The 13766-nt window shown below is 31.2% G+C and overlaps 1 protein-coding gene across 1 annotated transcript; it reads right to left on the reverse strand.

The window, feature by feature from the left end:
* Positions 1–9087: 9087 nt before the first annotated feature.
* On the reverse strand, positions 9088–12113 carry LOC108319113 (peptidyl-prolyl cis-trans isomerase FKBP13, chloroplastic). Its single transcript, XM_017550138.2, has 5 exons — positions 11702–12113; positions 10724–10816; positions 10300–10360; positions 10156–10224; positions 9088–9319 (listed from the first exon to the last, which is right to left on the reverse strand). Exons 1-5 carry the CDS (start codon positions 12074–12076, stop codon positions 9255–9257), a joined length of 663 nt encoding a protein of 220 aa, XP_017405627.1. The 5' UTR covers positions 12077–12113; the 3' UTR covers positions 9088–9254.
* Positions 12114–13766: the final 1653 nt, after the last annotated feature.

The following is a 13766-nucleotide window of genomic DNA, read 5'->3' on the forward strand; positions in this document are numbered from 1 at the left end:
CTATCAACTAAAAGTACATCAAATTATTAATAAACATAATCATGTTTTATCAGACCATGTTACAAAATATAAAAATTAAGTTTTATTTGGATCCCAACCTTTCTTAGCTAAATGAAAGAATAATCACATTCCTAGTCAAGATTCTGAATTTGTTTACAACAACAATTATTCTTAGCTAAGACTCTTATTATTGTATTGAGCAACAACTACTCCTAATTAAAGACTAACAAAAAAATATGACAAAAACATAGCAATTTACTAACTAAAAGAGATATTGTATCCTAAGACGAAAAGATATGGACTTCTCTTTTAGATTGTTGAAGAACATTTTAGTGTTTTATTAATTTACTAAATTTGTAAGATATTTTACATAAACTTCTGTAGGATTGTTTGTGAGCAAAATTTCTTAGGGCAAAAGTTCTTCTTTCTTCAAATATTACTTTTATACACATAGATACTAGGAACACTACTCTTTGTGAATATTTTTCTAGCTTATATTATAAATGGAGAAGTTATGTTCTTTATATTTGACCTCATAAATGTTGATGGTTACAATGTTCTTCATACAACGTTTAATTTAAACTTACTATAAGTATTTTGATATTTAGCATAACTTAATCATGTCTTTATCAATTTTTTTTAACTTTTCTTGAGAAAACAATGATGAGTGTATATTACACCCTATTTAATGTTTAATTTTGAATTTTTAGTTGATTTTTGTGCTTAAGATTAATCTAATTAAGATTTCTAATAATTAAGCTTATTGAACTTGTGAGGTAAAAAGTCTTAAAAAATGTTTTTTAGTTACATAAAATATTTTCTTAGATATTCTAATGTTTATTGAAGTAGATGAAGTTAAGATTAAGCTCCTTTAAAATAAATTGATTAAAGTTATCAAACACTTTCAAAATCAACAAGTTTCAAGAAATTATGTTCTACACCTCCTAGTTTACTCATACACTCCCCTTTTTTCAAATGGTCACACAAAACTTGTTTTTGCACTCCCTAATATATCTACTTTCACCCTTCCTACCAATCACAAAATTAGGCCCAACTAGAGAATGCCACATGGCACTATCCTACACTCTCAAAATCTATTCAATCAAAATATGCCATGTATCATAATCCATCACTTTTGAAGCTGGCCAATTAGGTGTCGCTACGTCATCATCTTCAACCTAGCATTCCCTTTCACCACTTACAAACAAGGTTAACCTTCACCATGCTAAGCAAGCCCACATCTCCTCCATTAGAATGTAACTCTCGCGCTAGTAATCATTGAATCCATTGAAGGAACTAACATTGCCATTACGGGACCTCAATTGGATTATCCTCAACTTTTCTCTTGAAAAGGATTATATATACTCATATCATCATCAACAAAATAATATCAACATGGTGTGATTTTATTGGTTGATTTAACATTTGAATATTGTACTCGTTCACATTTGTAATCAATTGTTCTAATTGATTATGCAAACTTTGATTCATGACATCCATCTTTTGTCTGAATTCCTTTATCTGTTACCGAGTTTCTTGATATGCGTTCATCAACTTATCCATCATATTTATCATTTTTGTTAGACTTGGATAACTGGATGTTGCAAAAAGGTGATCCAAAATATGGGTCATAAGGTTGTTCACGGTTGAAAATATTGACAATAACTCCATTGAAAATTACACTATTGATTATTTTCGTATGAAAACTTATTTTGTTTTTTTAAAACAAAACTATGTAAAAATTGTGATAAAAAGAAATTTACCAAATTAAGATAACTAAATAAAATAAAATAAATGTTAGAAAAAAAAAACAGAGAAAGAGAAAATGCAAGTAATAAACAAAAATAGTTAGCTATATCAACTTTAGTATTGTTAAGTAAGTAGTTAACAATTTAAACATGGTAAAGTTAAAAAATTCAATTCTTATAAAAACCTACACAGGTGGTTAAATAACAAAATACAAATAATAAAAGATAAATATAAAAATATAATCTAATGCAATTAGTTACTCTAAAATGATATGCTAAAATATGCAAAAGATAATATGCCTAAAAGTATAAAAACTCACAAAAACCATAAAAAAGAGGAGAAACTCAAAATGAACTAATTAATCGGTTTAAACACAAGACTGATTAGTGTAAAAGTGTGTAATATGAGCAAACAAGGCTTTAATCAGTTAAAAAGCCAGACCAATAAGTGAGAATGGTGGAAAACCTAGGAAGAGATGTTCTAAGGCTTAGGATCTTGAAGAATGAAAAGGAATGGAGAGATTTTGAGAGGCTAAACTAAATGAAAACCTATTTTGTGGTGGAAGGAGACGCAAGAAGAAGATTTGATGATGAAGACGTTTGAGAATAAGGGAACGCGAGAGGCTAGGGTTTGGAACTCGAAGCAGAGAAAATGAAATGTTGCTTGGAGAGGTAGTGCGAGAATAGTTGGCGCATTTATGTAAGCCACGTAGGATGAAAATGTGGCGAAAGTACTGCTGACAAGTGCGTGGAGCAACTAAAGATGTGGCTGCTAATGGAGATGCCTCGTGGAGGAGAGAATTAATGGAAGCACAATGAGAAATTAATGAAAAATGAAAATGGAGGTGTGTGCTTAAAAGGTGGCTATAGGGGATCCCTAGTATTCTCTTTAGCCTTACTTTCAAGGGAGAACTATTTCTCGTTGTCAGAAAATCAATTCTCATTCATCTCAAAAGTGTCAATACAATGATGGAGCTGGGTATTTATAGTGACCCATGCTCCATGCAAGCTAAAAACATATATAATAAAATGTAAAAATACAAACTAGAGGACACTGAGGAAGGTTTATTAGACAATATTACATCAGTCTTCTTCGTTTCATGTTATTTAATTAAACTTCAAAACCAAGACTAGGGTTTCTACTAGACGAACTTGTCTTGTAACAAGCTTGTCGCACCTTGACAGGGTTTTCTTCGTGTGGCTCAAGCCCCAGATTTAGCGTTGTAGCCATGCTGAACTAGTTTGTTGTAAATGCTTAAAATTCCTTTATTTTCTTCATTTTTTTCACTTTGACTCTCTACTTGATATCAAGAACTGCAAGAAAAACTAAATAAGGTTGAATTAAACATATCTAAATAAAATCGAAACAAGATATATAAGTGCCAAAATTATCTTAAAATTCACTTAAATTAGACATTTATCACTTATCCTTAGACTCTCTGACTTTGTGGTGCTGGGTGTGGCTTCTATGGTGTTTGACGCAATAATTCATCTAAAACTTCACATTTTAGTTGCTCTTCTTTTCTCTAGATTTCCAACTTCCTTAGTTTAAAAGAAAAGGTTCCTATTCAAATAGTAGACGCAAAATAATGGGGATTGATGGTAAAACTAGATTGGTGTAAGTGTAAATGTAATTATTTACAAAAAGTAAGATAAAAATGAAGATTAAGTAGGCTAAACCATGAGAAGAGTTAATTTTGTTAATATAAGATAAGTAAAATAATAGTAAAAATTAACTTTATTACACTACACAATCCAACAAGTTTTAGGCAATAACTCTTACTTTTAAATATATCAGAATCCTACCTATCACTACTTCACCCTCAAGTCTTGAGCAATAAGACTTACTTGAAGGTAGATCAAAATAATATCTACTAGTATAACTGCTCAAGTTTTCAGTGATATAATACTTATTGTAACTTAGAATTCTACCTATCATTATATAATCTCTCAAATCTTGAGTGATAAAGTTATGTTAGAATCCTACTTATCAGTACATATATATAACTCCTCAAATTTTAGTAATAAGACCTATTTAAAGACAACTCAAAATCGTACATATCATCATTGTAGAACCGCTGAAGTCTTAAGTAATAATACTTATTTAAAGATAAATTTTGACTATGATAGTTTTTTTTTTTCGAATTATTTTAATTTTTTCTTACCATAGTAATGTTATTCCATGTGCCCCTATTGAAACAGAAAATTGTATATATATTGAACCAACAAGTTAACATATTTACAAAGATGTAATAATCTTAAAAGTTTGCTACCTCTTCCATGTGTTGGGAACTTAAAGTAGAGGATGTGATAATCTTTGGAATATAAATCCCTAGAACACTCATGTAAGGACTTGATAGTCCCGTTCCAAATTCTTGCACTGATATGTGAATTTGCCAAACTTTTAACATACTTTATTGTCTCATCATAAAATTGTAATTCCGTGAAAAGAAAAGATATTCATTCAAAAAAACCATAATTTAATTATAATAAAATCGTAAATTTGTTGTGTTGCACTTTCTATGAATGATTCCTCCATCCAGCACCTCCAATAGATACACTTCTTGGCCGCAATTTGGATAGATGTGTATCACTTCATCTAAATATTGCTTATTGAAGTTGACTAAGAATGCAAATCTTAACTCTTAAGTACTGTCATGGAAAAATTAGGGACAGACATGACACCACTTATAATTTTCTCTTATCATTTGTATAGACATGGCTACTTATAATTTATTAACACAATAATACATTTTTTTAATAAACTTTGAGACCGTAATAAATAATTAAAATATAAAAACTTAATTATAAATGTCTTTATATTTTGACAAATTAATTATTACGTGAAAAAAACAAACATAAAGAACGAAAAGGAAAAAAAATTTATGTTTCGGTTGTGGGATTGAGTCACTGAGCACCTTCACAATTTTGTCTTCTTGTCGTCCGGTCTCACTCCAAGCTCCGCTGTCCTACTCTTCCGTCCGGAAGGGAACCTGTCAAAGATCCTCGATGCCAAAGTCAGTATGTGAACCGTTCAGCAATTCAATAGAACTGTATTTATAATTTTTGCCACGAGCTTGGGATTAGTGAGAAGTTAAACACGACTCAATTTTAACCCAATAGTTGTAATCGTTACTTACCTTGATCATGGTCTTAATGATCCAGATAACCTACTGGTCGGTCTTAGTGTCACCGTTCGATTAGGTTGATCTACGTGGTCTTCCTTAGACTGTCCGGCCTGGTACAATTTATATTGAACTTTGAGAACAAAACTCTTCCAAAAATATTTTTTTATTAGAATGTTAATCATTACAATAAAAATAATACAATGAATATTTTTTTATTGGAATGTTAATCATTACAATAAAAATAATACAATGAATGATGTTAAGAGCAATTGATATAGCTATTACTTCCACAATTATATTTATAATTAATAAGACTAAGGTGGTTTAATATATAGGTTAAACTAATTAATTTTGAAATCAATCTTATGTGTAAAAGTGATCTATAACAATATAAAAACATGCAGAATAAAATGATAGGATTGCAATCTAGTCTCTACAATGATAGTGATTTAGTAATATTGACAATAAATTTTAATTTAAATATGAGATATCACCTATTTAGGTTATGTAGAGAAATAGAAAATGAAATCCCACAACTTTGTCATAATGTGATATTGCAAACTACCTTATCTCTTCACATATTTTTCTTGTAAAAGAAACAAAGAAAAGTGATATCAAAATATTAGTCAATATTAGTGATAATGTCTTTTGCTAGAACACTTAGTTTGTTAATTGATGATTATTTGATCTTACTTATTTGTATTAAAAAAATTTATTCAATAAATTTATTTCAAATTACATATTTATTTCAGTTTAATTATGATAAAAATTTCCATATTTATACATAACAGGTATATTCAAATTCATTAATTAATATTTTACACTAATAGTCCTAATTAGAATTGAGCTATAAAACTTACTTTAAGATTTACTTCAAAGTAGGTTAAAATCGCATCCATCATTATACAATCCCCCAAGTCTTAGTGATAAGATTTATTTAAAAAGCCTATTTATAATTATAAAATCTCTCAAATCTTGAATAATAAAACTTACTTAAAAGTAAATTAGAATTCGACTTAAAGAAATCGGAATCCTACCTGTCACTGTTAAATAACTATTTTTAAGTACTTTTTAATATATTAGAACTGTCTAAACAGAAGAGATAAAAGTATGAAAGATTGAGCACGTGTCCAAGACTCGGACATCAGTTAAAGTTGGAATGTTAAGATGGCATGTGAGTGTTTTTGTTTGTGATGGTAATTTTTTTTTCTGTTTTTTTTGGAGGGATGTTTCAGCTAGTTATTGAAATTTGTACACCCTGTTCCATTTGAATTTTAGCACGTACTCATGAAGATACTATTTAGACCCTCAGTTATTTATTGAAATGATTAGAAAAAAAAATCATGAATATTTCTAAGCGAAAAGTAAAAATAAAATAAAATAAGGATGAGGAGGAAAGTAGGATCATTACAATTTTCAATGCTTATTGCTATTTCTCTGTTTCTTCTTCCAACAATTTCTAATTTCTACTTGGCTTTTTATCCTACTTACCTCTCTCATGGTCTCTAAAATACTTGAAATTGTTGGAAATGTTACACTTTTCTCTTTCGTGAAAGTAGGTTTTAATTGACCCTTGAATCTGATATGGTAATTAGTACTTGAAAGAGGAGTGATAGTTTAAATGAAAAGGTTAAAGTTATGGCCAAGAAAACAAATGCTGTTATGTAAAAAAGAAAAAAAGAAAAAATTGCTAGGCACAATCGTGAGTCGTACCTTCCTATATTTTGTGGGACATCTCCGCAATTGTTTAGCACCTTGTCGATGATTTTTATTCATGGTTTTGGATTAAGAAAAGTTCTTGTTTTGTGTAATTTAATGTGCACCACGTTAATTACGTGGGCCATTACTGCCTCTCACTTTAATAACATGTTAAATAGGGTGCAAAGCAATTTTCTTTCCCTTACTCTGATAGCAACTGTGTTTATATGCCACTTGGCACTTGCTGTGTGCTGCCACCTGTGTGTGGTGTATGATTACTTTAGATTTGGATGCCATCATAGCAATGCCATAGTTGCAATCACATTGGCACTCATCACAAAGAAGTTGAATATGACCATGCAGAAATTTTCATCAATCCCTGCTTTCCCTTTTTATATATATATTCAGGAGACTTTCTCTTTCTCTCTTTTATATGAACCTAAACTTATTTTTCATTATATATACCCCACTACCTTCAACAATTATCTACCTTCTCTGTCACCTTGAGCTCCAAAAAGTTTTTCACCATATTTGCATATTCACATTTCACATATCCCTTTCACTTTGCTGCTGCTGCTGACCCTTCTAGCTAGCCATGATTCTTGGATGATTTTCATAGCCACTTTCTTTTGCATGGCTGCTGATACAACATCTTCCTTCTCCACTTACATGGTCCTCTTCATCTCTTTGCTCCTACTTTCTCACTTCACCATGGCCTTGCTAGAACAAAACTTCTCTCCTTCAACATCAAACAAAGAGGATGCCGAGAACAGCAACACCAAGGTAGTTGCTTCAGCAAGGGAAGACAGTGAACAAAATTCCAAGGATTTGAAAGTAGGAGAAACGGGGAAACGCAGCATTCATGTTCCAAAGAGAGAGCACTCTCAATCTCCAAACAGGATCTTCAATGCCAGCGCTCATGAAGTCCCCAGTGGTCCAAATCCCATTTCAAACAGGTAAATTCGGTAGTTGAAGAAAGAAGATCCACAAGAATGAACAAGGAAAGAAAAAGTATTGTTACCAACCATGGTTTATGGCTTTCACATTATTTTTTTAAAACTTTTTCTTTTCCCCCTTTTCTGGGTTTTGTTTTTTGTCCATTTGCAAAGGATTATTTTGGATTTCTAAGGCTTCACAGTTGTTTGATATCAGTGAAGTCTTTGTTCACATTGTTGTTATGAAATTGAAAGCATGATCATGTACCGATGATTTAAACATGAGAGGATGTGTATAAGAGATTCTATACTTGTTGTCATCATCATGTTATGTTATTGGATAGCAAGGAATGATTCAAATTTGTAATGGTTTTCGGTCCTTTTGTTCACGATGAGGAGGGTGCTCACTGCACACTATAGTGAAAGGAAATGTAGAAAAGAGCAAGAAATCATCCTGAACCACCATTGTTTTGCGTGAAAAAGTTTACATGGAATTGGCATCCAAAGTAGCGTTTGAAGGGTCAATTTCTTTTTTCCTCAATACCCCAAAATATCCTCATCACTTTCTATGGAACTCCCTTGGTACCCTTTGTCCCATTCCTTTAAAACTGAAGCAGACCATGGCAAACTTACTCAACTCTTGTATATATCTCCATCCGGTGTCTCTTTCTTCTTGTTGGATAGTGGTAGCATGGTACATACATACCTATCTTTTTCATTAATCATCATAAACTGACAAACTTAATTGGAAAATTTACTGGTTAATTTTTGTTGCTTTCCCTTGTCTAAATTGTGTGTATTTTGTTTTTGGTACCTATATTGGTACACTCTTGAATCATGATTTCAAAAGTTGGGATAAAGCTAAGATTCCAAAGTGATAGGCATCATAAGCTGTCCTTTACCATTTTGTGGGATGAAATGCGTCCACATTTCAAACAATTTGTCAGTTCCACGTACTGAATTCGATGTCAAATCTCATGGAAACAATGCATGGAAGGACATTTTCAACCACATTAACCCATCTCATACATGAAACTCAAAATTAGAGGCTATTTAGTTTGAGAAAATTGTCTTCCATTTTCCCTTTGTTATATATTTTCAAAAGTTTCTATATGAAATAGTGAAAACAGCTTTTTATTGTTTTCTGATTTACTTTTTTTTTTCTCATATAAATTTCAGAAAATAGGAAACAAATTTAAGTTTCAAATCTAAGAACACGACTAGTAAGAGTAGGTACGTTAGATCTCTTTAGGCAATGCGACATGATTTGGCCTTCACTTTTGATTGCAGGGGTCTTGTCACTTTAATAAGTTATTAGGAATCAATTTAACTGCTTTGTAACACTAGGACTCGGGTGAGTGTTAGTCATACATAAAAAGAGATAAAAAGAACTGGTTTCTTGCTTTGCCAAAAGCAATCAAAGTGCTTTGACAGCTTTCCTTTTACTGATTGTTTCCTTTATTTGGTTATTTCCATTTTTCTTCTGTGTTATTCACCCTCTTAGTTTGAACTTCAGAGGAGTGTTTTTTCCATTACTGCTCATAACTGTTCAACTTTCGGGTACAATTTCTATGCTAATGAAATCAAGGCTGGATAATCAATAAAATAGCATGTTAATGACTTAGTTATGAATTTCTCCAGCAAGTTCAACTTTAACATTTAATTTTAGAATTTCAACTATATGTAATCTATGCTCTAAACTCCAAAGGAAAAGAAGGAAACTTTCCCGCTCATGGCTTTGTAAATCATGCTTGGCTAACGAACTCCACATCAAACAATAGCACTGAATCAGGAGGAATGATGCATGAACCTGAATCAAACAATGTGTAAGTTTTTCTTGTCCAAGAAAAATGTTAAAAAAATAAAACCATGCACAAAAAGAATATGTGAAAAGTGTCCTTGAGCATAAAGCAATGCATAATTCTGAAGATCACCACCAGTCTGATCAACCGCTAAACCCTAGCACTAGTTTAGATCCAGGCTACAGCAGCTTGGCATGCTTTCCTTGGTTCCTGCTTCTTTACAGAATTTGTTTGCTGTAAATATGTTTTCGCTATTGTTTTATATACATCTTTCTACAGTGATGTCTGGGCATGGTATTTTCCCAAATGATCTTTCTTTAAGAACTTAATTCAATGGTTTCAATTTCTCTCTTAATGAGAAATAACTCTTGAAAATTATATATTTAACAAGTTCATGTGAGTTAGCAGAGCCACTATTAAGAAAACTTCCTGACAATTATCCTTTCCATAACATTAAGTTTGCATTTTTCTTGTTAATTCTCCTGCACTGCGAAGTTAACAGAAAAAGAAAAAACAGAGAATATAGCACGCATTGAGTCTATTCTCTTCTCTTATTCTGCATTGTTATGTCACTTGCCAAGTGCCACAATCATCATACTAAGCTCTTGGGTATTCAAAACTAAGAACATCCTAAACTAAAGTAACCAGTAGTTTTCCATGATAACACAATGGATGAAAATCAATTAAAGATAAAGCTCCAACATAATTTTTAACAGACCGAGATTCGCACAGTACAAAAACAACAAAAGGCAAACAAAATTTCATCTTCATTTTCCTGGCAAATATAATGTCAAAAGAAAAAGTATTGTTTAGCAGCAGAAAACAAAAGGAAAGAAGTACTTGCCTCCTCGACAACCAGCTCCTCTTGAACCATATCCAAGTTCTGGAGGAATCTTCAGGGTACGTTTCCCTCCTATGTTACCAAAAAGTAAACAATTTTACCTTGGTATGTCATAAAAGAATGAATTGACACCGATGAAAAAAGTACCTGCAAGCATGGGAGGAACTCCATCACCTCCAATAATGCCTTCATCCCAACCTTTAATCACCTATTTGATTCATGGATAACTTTTAATTCCCGAACAAGACTGTACAGAAAAGGTACTCTATTGTTTGACTACTTATGATTGGTGACGCTCATTAAATAAACATGGAAATCTACTCTGGTTTTCATTAGCAAACAATTCTCAAGAAGCAATTTCACTTCTGATTTCTCCAGTTATATCTATCCTAGAGAGAAATTTTCATACTATCAATTATCACAAACTATCATATGTTAAATTTGTTGATTTCGACTATAAATACTTCAAAAATCCTAACACACATAGTTTTTAATTAGTTGTCATCAGTGTTGTATATTACTGCCTATAGTTACAGTGTATGAAAAAAATGTAAAACATTAATAATCATACCTCTCCAACACCAACGCGAAACGTTAGTGGCTTGCCACGATTATAGCTGCTGTCAAAAACTTTCCCATTCTCCAATCTCCCCACATAATGCGCCTGGAAGATAGCATATTGGTCAAACAGAACATAGGACTTTACTCAAAGTGGATAATGTCAGTAAATGACCAAAACATCCCAAGCTCAACACAGGCTCTATGTGAACCTTCACTAACACCACATTTTTTGTTACATTCCATCTTCAATGCATTAAGTTGGATGTATCACATATATATCTGTCTGCCTTACATCTATTGTTTTATTCAGATGTGAGAATATATAGTCTTATGTATACTATTAAATCCACTTACCACAAGAGACAGTAGTAGTCGTTTTTTTATGTGTATATGCATCTTAAGAAAATTTATACAACATAACATTAGTTTAAATGAGATTTATAACCTCCTATATACTTTATTTTAGTTATATCTCTATATGATTTAATCTTCAATATACTCTTCTACATAGAAGACTAAGCATCTAAAGAAAAAAAAAATTTATTTACAAATGGTTTGACTGCAATTGATATTAAATAATACAATAGTTCCAATAAGTTTTATTATATAGTTTTCGAAGTATCCTAAAAGTAGGTTTTAATTAAATTCAACTAAAGTAGATTTTAGTTCAATCCAACTCACATATAGATTTTAGTTCAATCCAACTCACATATAGATTTTAGCTCAATCCAACTTCACAAAAATGAAGGTTTTGCAGTCATGACTTCCCTACTCTATTTTAATTCATATTTCTAAATTACTCCAACTATAACATATTATTAAAAGCATATGAAAAGAGTAAATAGGATATACATTAATAATATCATAATAAAAAATTTATAGTGTAATCTAATAACAAACTATAGTAAGTTTTTTACTTTCTAATTTATTGACAATCTAAAAGTTTGCACAGTTCCATCCCATGACCAATAAACCTAAATGAAAATACCTTAATAAGTTGTCCCTTGACTGCCTGAGGACCTGCTCCCACAAGTTTATCACAGAAGGCAAGACCAGAAGGTGCCACTTGAAATTCACATGGAGTTTCAGCTGCTGGTGATGAATTTAAGGAAGAATAAGCAAGGACAGCATCAAATGCAAAAAGGCCTATGACAGTTCTTCTCTTCACGAGGCTCTCGTCCGGTGCCACTGTTACAGTTGTTGTCGGTGGTGGTGTTTGTGGTTGAAGTTGGAAAGCACATTTCACATGACGGTGGGAACTAACAGGAGATGAATAATTGTTACAGATTTGGGGTTTCGGGGAAGGAAGGCGTTGAAGGGAAGGGAGGCTTGTTCCAACGGAATAAGGTGCCGCTAAACCCATCTCCACCCGATAAACGAATGGTTCTAGTTCAAATTGTTTCACGTGGTTGCTTTAATATTAATAAAAAATTGGCTAAAGAGAGCATTTTTAAGTTTTTTAAATCAGAAAGATAATTAATTATTTAATATTTACCCATATTGATTAAAATTTACCCGTATTGGCCATGATCATGGGAGCATCAAAATTATAATTTAAAATTTAAAACATCACAATTGTGAGATTTTTTACTACTTCAACTTTTCATAAACTAATTTCATAAACTAATTTCAAACTTAGAATATATAGAAGTGAAAAATCTAACCATATGGGAGGCCAAGATATGTCCTATTTCTTTTTTATTTAGACAAGGAACAAATTACTTACAAACGATTAATTCAAAAAGAGAAATATCTTTATTTGGACTCATACTTATACCTTGTATACCTTATCAGAAAAATTAGAATCTTTAAAGCATACTTATTTTTTAAGGTAGACTGATATGGAAAATATTTTAGCTATAGGGTTGAATGTTTACTTAAACAATTGTTTTTTACAAGCTTCGATTACTTGGCTAGTGTGTTCTTCAACTGACCAGGAGTATCTACTAAAGGTTTTTCAATGCTAAAGTTAGGTCAAATTCGATCAGTAAAGTAATTAATATTATAATAAATTCGTAGTAAAAGTTTCAATAAGTATACCTTTAACTTGTATTTAAAGTTTTCTCCATAAAATTTTGATTAGAGTGGACCTAATCATGGTTCAATGTCTTTTAAACCTGATTACTTATCTGTTTAGATTAATTAGATGTTTAACTGATTTTGATCGTGATTGATCAGTTTCATCCATGTCCAAACGATTAGTCATCTTATTGCAATCGATTTGTACCGATTAGTACATACAGTACAAAAAACATGTTATGGTTGGATGCATGTAAGTACTATATTTTTTAATGTTAGCTCAATTCATTCAATGACAAGTGAACCAATCGTATAGTAGTAAGTAATAAGTAATTATCGTTCTCCCAAAAGGATTGTGCAATACATGGCAATGATTGTAATCAATAACCAATTTAGACAAGAATATTTCCATAAATTGTGTTATGTTTAAGGAATTAAAACTTTGCAAAAAAAATTAAAACTCTTTTTGGGATTTTTTTCAAACACTTAGAAAACAAAATATATTAATAATAGATATGGTATGTTATTGTTAGGGTTAAACTTTGTCAAACCTCCCTCACATGCATTTAATCACTCCACTTCTCTCGATTTTAATGCTAATGTCAACTCACAAATTTACTCAAACCCTAATTCCTCAGTAGAATGACCCCAAGTTTCACCATTAAAAGTCAATTTCTTGAACCCTCAATAAGTAATCTTTTTTAAATGGGTTTTAAACAACTAATGAGTCAAGCTCCTAAGTACAAGCTTCATTAGGTATTTTGTTTCGGTTCTAGATTACAAAAGATATTTTCCAATACTCAATGAATCAAATATTAAGTTGTCGATAAACCACAAAAGCATAACAACAAAATATTAACATTGAATAGAAAGACATGAATATATATATATATATATATATATATATATATATATATATATATATATATATATACACACACACACACATAATAGTACCAATTACATGATAGTTCAAGTGGTTACATCTAATCCAAACAAAATGGGTTTAGCTCTTCATTATCATGGAGTGACCA

The sequence above is a fragment of the Vigna angularis genome, chromosome 1, assembly GCF_016808095.1.
Source record: "Vigna angularis cultivar LongXiaoDou No.4 chromosome 1, ASM1680809v1, whole genome shotgun sequence".
NCBI lineage: Eukaryota > Viridiplantae > Streptophyta > Magnoliopsida > Fabales > Fabaceae > Vigna > Vigna angularis.